Source organism: Haematobia irritans, chromosome 5 (assembly GCF_050003625.1).
Source record: "Haematobia irritans isolate KBUSLIRL chromosome 5, ASM5000362v1, whole genome shotgun sequence".
Classification (NCBI taxonomy): domain Eukaryota; kingdom Metazoa; phylum Arthropoda; class Insecta; order Diptera; family Muscidae; genus Haematobia; species Haematobia irritans.
In genome coordinates, this window is record NC_134401.1 from 90,734,934 (window position 1) to 90,740,933 (window position 6,000).

At 32.5% G+C, this 6,000-nt stretch overlaps 1 protein-coding gene across 1 annotated transcript in view; it reads right to left on the reverse strand.

The window, feature by feature from the left end:
- The window catches only part of Reg-5 (Rhythmically expressed gene 5), an 89,234-nt gene extending 83,663 nt beyond the window's left edge, over positions 1–5,571 (reverse strand). The window contains exon 1 of the mRNA XM_075310250.1: positions 4,475–5,571. Coding sequence (XP_075166365.1) covers positions 4,475–4,606 — 132 coding nt within the window. The 5' untranslated portion in view covers positions 4,607–5,571. The remainder of the gene's footprint in view (positions 1–4,474) is intronic.
- Between the last annotated feature and the right edge of the window lie 429 nt (positions 5,572–6,000).

Genomic DNA, 6,000 nt, shown 5'->3' on the forward strand with positions numbered 1-6,000 from the left:
AAAAAAAGCAAAGATTTTGTCTTTACTTTAAAAAATTTGGTATTGATTCCGAGCCAAAGAAGTGGAGAATACAAGTAAGGATACTTTTAAGACACAATTCTCTTTTAAATTTAGGTTTTGTGTACTTGCTTCTAGGAAGCAAATTTTAATTTTTCGCTTTCTCAACTTTTTTTCTTCATATGCTATCAAAGTCCTTTAAAAACGAGTTAACGGCAACTTTGTTTTCCAAATTAGGACTCGACTTCCAGTAGAAATTATGCTATGTTTGAAGTAAAAAACTTCTTTAAAATAAAGTTTTGAAAAACATGTCCTATATTTGAACGATTTTTTGCTTTGTAGTCAAGATGCAAAAAGACAACAAATTTAAAGACAATTTCATTAAATTTAAAGAATTTTTCTGAATTATTAAAGTCAAGTTGACCTTAGCCTATAAATTTTTTCTTTCATGTTAAGATACCCATTTTTAAGTCAAATCACTTAATTATAAGGACAATACGACTTCATTGAAAAGTTTATCGACTTTTGGACAAGGAAAATAACATTTTTTTTAGAGAAATGCGTCTTCTATGCTAAGCAAAATTTGTATTCGTATTTTAAAGACATGAAATCTTTGACCTCACGACAATATTTTTTTCAGTGTACTAGGGTGGAACACAATGTTAATAAAAAAAATATGCGAAACATTTAAACAATTTTAAGGAAACTTCGCAAAAGTTTATTTATGATTTATCGCTCGATATATATGTATTAGAAGTTTAGGAAAATTTGAGTCATTTTTACAACTTTTCGACTAAGCAGCGGCGATTTTACAAGGAAAATGTTATGTAAATGTATTTTGACCATTTTTGTCGAAATCAGAAAAATATATATATGGGAGCTATATCTAAATCTGAACCGATTTCAACCAAATTTGGCACGCATAGCTACAATGCTAATTCTACTCCCTTTGCAAAATTCAATTAAATCGGAGTAAAAGATTGGCCACATATGAGTGTAAATCGGGCGGAAGATATATATGGGAGCTATATCTAAATCTGAACCGATTTCAATAAAATTTGGCACACTTGACTATAGTACTAATTGTTCTTCTTGTGCAAAATTTTAAGCAAATTATGTTAAAACTCTGGCTTCTGGGGCCATATAAGTCCATATCGGGCGGAATATATATATGGGAGCTATATCTAAATCTGAACCGATTTCTTCCAAAATCAATAGGGCTCTATCCTGAGCCAAAACACATACTTGTGCCAAATTTGAAATCGATTGGACTAAAACTGCGACCTAGACTTTGTTTACAAAAATGTGTTTATGGACAGACGGACAATATCGACTCAGGAGCACACCCTGAGCATTTTTGCCAAAGATACCATGTGTCTATCTCGTCTCCTTCTGGGTGTTGCAAACATATGCACTAACTTATAATACCCTGTTCCACAGTGTGGCGCAGGGTATAAAAATTGAAAAAATATCCATCACTTTTTCAATTGACTTAGTGTTCCGGGTTTGATTAAAAAGTTAATTGTATTAATTAATTTTTTAATTACAAATTTTCAATCATTGACTTAATTAACTTAAGGTTTCTATCTTGATTAAAAAGTTAATTGTATCAATTAATTTATTAATTGAACAATTTTTCAACTTCAATCAACTTTTTAATTGGAAATATTTTGGTGATATTTTTCTCTGTGACATCACAAATGATTACACAGAAAAAAATTTCACGAAAAATTTTCCAAATAAAGTCCTAATTGATTTTTTAAAAATATTCAATTAAAAATTTAATTGATTCTACAAATTTTTTAATTGAAACAAAAATCAATCACAAAAATTAATAGTATCAATTAATTTTTTAAATGACTTCCAATTAATTTCTTAATTGATACTATCATTTCTGTGACTGAAGACATTTCAATTAAAAAATTAATTGGATCAATTAATTTCGTGATTGAATCAGAAAAAAATTGTTTGTGTGTATGTTTAATAATTCAGTAGGTGTAGTTTAGGGTATAATAAAGTCGGCCGACTTTCTACTTTACTTGTTTGTAATAAATTTAAAATGATAATAATTAATTTATTAATTGAAAAAATTTTCAACTTCTACCAACTTTTTAATTGGAAATATTTTGGTGATATTTTTTTCTGTGACATCACAAATGATTATGTTTAATAATTCAGTAGGTGTAGTTTAGGGTATGATATAGTCACTTTCTACTTTACTTGTTTGTAATGAATTTAAAATGATAATAATATTTTGTCTTATTTTTATACCCACCACCATAGAATGGTGACGGGGGTATAATAAGTTTGTCATTCCGTTTGTAACACATCGAAATATCGATTTCCGACTATATAAAGTATATATATTCTTGATCAGGGAGAAATTCTAAGACGATATAACGATGTCCGTCTGTCCGTCTGTCTGTCTGTCTGTCTGTCTGTCTGTCTGTCTGTTGTAATCACGCTACAGTCTTCAATAATGAAGCAATCGTGCTGAAATTTTGCACAAACTCGTATTTTGTCTGCAGGCAGGTCAAGTTCGAAGATGGGCTATATCGGTCCAGGTTTTGATATAGTCCCCATATAAACCGACCTCCCGATTTGGGGTCTTGGGCTTATAGAAATCGTAGTTTTTATCCAATTTGCCTGAAATTTGAAATCTAGAGGTATTTTATGACCATAAAGAGGTGTGCCAAAAATGGTGAGTATCGGTCCATGTTTTGGTATAGCCCCCATATAGACCGATCTCCCGATTTTACTTCTTGGGCTTATAGAAACCGCAGTTTTTAGTCAATTTACCTGAAATTGGAAATCTAGAGGTACTGTAGGACCACAAATACGTGTGCCAAAAATTGTGAGTATCGGTCCATATTTTGGTATAGCCCCCATATAGACCCATCTCCCGATTTTACTTCTTGGTCTTATAGAAACCGCAGTTTTTATTCAATTTACCTGAAATTGGAAATCTAGAGGTACTGTAGGACCACAAATACGTGTGCCAAAAATGGTGTGTATCGGTCCATATTTTGGTATAGCCCCCATATAGACCCATCTCCCGATTTTACTTCTTGGGCTTATAGAAACCGCAGTTTTTATTCAATTTACCTGAAATTGGAAATCTAGAGGTATTGTAGGACCACAAATATGTGTGCCAAAAATTGTTAGTATCGGTCCATGTTTTGGTATGGCCCCCATATAAAAAGTCGTCCCGATTTGGGGTCTTGAGCTTATAGAAACCGTAGCTTTTATCCAATTTGTCTGAAATTGGAAATCTAGAGGTATTTTAGGACCATAAAGAGGTGTGCCGAAAACGGTTAGTATCGGTCCATATTTTGGTATAGCCCCCATATAGACCGATTTCCCGATTTTACTTCTTGAGCTTCTAGAATCCGAAGTTTTTATCCTATTTGCCTGAAATTGGAAATCTAGAGGTATTTTCGGGTCATAAAGAGGTGTGCCGAAAACGGTGAGTATCGGTCCATATTTTAGTATAGCCCCCATAAGAACGATCTCCCGATTTAACTCCTTGGGTTTCTAGAAACCGTAGTTTTTATCTGATTTGCCTGAAATTGTAAATATTCTGGTATTTTAGGCTCACAAAAACGTGTATCGGATTAAGTTTTTATCGGTCCATTTGGTAATGCCTCCATATAGACCGACTTCACTTCTTGAGGGTGTAGAAGGCGCACTGATCATGAAAATTGCTTGAAACTCTATGTAAAATTTACTTCTACAGATTTAAGATTTCATATCAAAACGTTATTTTATAATTTTCATGCACACTTACAAGAGATGTTAACGATTCCTCTAAAACTCGAACAAAAATGGTTCTTATAAATCCAGAATCTGATATAGTCCTCATAGGTGAAATCCTTAAATTTATCTTCGGGAAGTGTCCTCAAGTCCTCAATCCCTCCTGACATTTCAAAGGAAACCCTAATATTTGGTTCATGGTGGTGGGTATTTAAGATTCGGCCAGGCCGAACTTACTGCTGTATATACTTGTTTTTAATTCAATTGCTTTTAAACTTGTCTGATGGAATATATAACGCCAAATTATAAAATATCCTCAAAATAAAATTTATCTTAGAATTAATGGAATTTTTAACTTAAATATTTATTTGTTTTTTTTTTATTTTTTTATTATTTTGTATATTAATCGTTTTTATTAAATCCTGATTGTAGCTCTTCTTTTCCAAATGTTGGGGCATTAATTCATATCCATTTGGGGTGTTACTTCATATTTTGGGACTTTATTTCATATCTCAATATGGGGATTTCTTTTTGGGTTAGTGTCTGCAAATATCAGTTAAGGGAAGGATGGGTATCTTAAAAACGAATAAACCGGAAGATGTTTACATATTTTAATGCCAATGTTATATGAAGTTGGCCTAAGAACGCGTACTTCAATTTACGTTACAAAATTGCTTCCCTCACAAAGAAACACTCCTACAATCATTATTAAAAGAAATCTTACCTTTTCATTGCGTGTCAAAAATTCCCAAATTGGTATCGATGATGCCGATGCCTGATGGCTGTGTTGACTAGCCAAAGTTAGGAATAGGCAAAGTGCCAGAGAAACTTTCGCTAAGTTGAATTTTAAAGCCATTGCTGTGATGATGGTGATGAACCACTTAATATTGTATTTGTTGTTGTTGTTGTTGTTGTTGCTGTTTGAACTAATTAACGTAGGTTGTTTTCACACTTAATTTCGTAGTGGGATTTATTGTTTCTTTCTTTTCGATCCTTTTTCTGTTTTGTTACAGGAGATTTGTGGGTGGGATCTGATGTATAGAGCGGGGAGAGGGGGTCGATTTCAAAAAAGATATACTCTCACATACAGACTCACAATTAATAATAGTGGGTTGTATAACACAAAAGATGTTATTGTTGTTGTTATAAACTTTCTTTTTTTTTCAACGCCACACCACCTTCGTTACTGATCACCGAAATCGATACAACAATAGCAAACGCACTACAAAAAATAACACAAAAATCACAACTGATGAAATCAACAGACGTTATTAGTATCTCCTCACAATTTTTTTTATTATATCTACACTTTTCGTCGATTAATATCTGACAGATAAACTGACAGCCAATGTTGATGTTTTCAATTGGAATTTGATTTTGCTAAGAGGAAATAGCTTGGAATGATTAGGTGCTGGTCTGTTTTAGTTTTGTTGCATTGTTTTATTTTTGCTATTAATAGTTAAAATGCACCATTTAATCACTACACCTGCAACTGGGTAAATCCACAAATGTTGATTAAATTAGTTTAGCTCGAAACAATTGCTCTTCTACGAGAAGATAGGAATAATTAGCTGTAGAGCTGATGACACGCACTGCTGAGTGTTTGATAGATTAATATGAGAATTATTTTTGAATATTTATACAATTATTTCATTATTCGTTATTCGACATTATCGTTATAATTTCATAAAAAATACTGTATTTTTATTTAAATTCCGTTTCAAAATACTCTTCGACAACTACTCTTCTATTGCGAGTGGCTTTAAATGACTGATCGATAGTGATTATACGAACGTTTTGTGAAGACGACTCTTTATATTATGAATCTTCTCGAGCTTCGCAACATTTATTTATAGTCTTTTGCCCATTACTTGCTCACTCTCTGTCTTTAGTTAGCTCTGGCGAAAGTATGTATGCGTGCCTGAGTGTGTTTCGGTTGTAGTTTGTTTTTTTTTTTTATTTGGGAACATGGCCTGTTTTAAGCCGCTCATTGTACTGCATTAGTTTTTTGTTTTGGTTTGTTTGTACTCTCAGCAACATAACTCACTGAAGATGTCTCAATTTTATCGATGAGAAATAGAGTTGCCAGTATATTCCATTAAAATCCTACTTCACAAACTATTTTATTATATATCAACGCCGTCGAAATTAGATTAAAATGGAGCTGTTCAAATAATAATCAAAACTATGGTCAAAATTCGTTTACCACAGGAGATGGTGGAGGAACTATTGGACATATATTTTCATGGA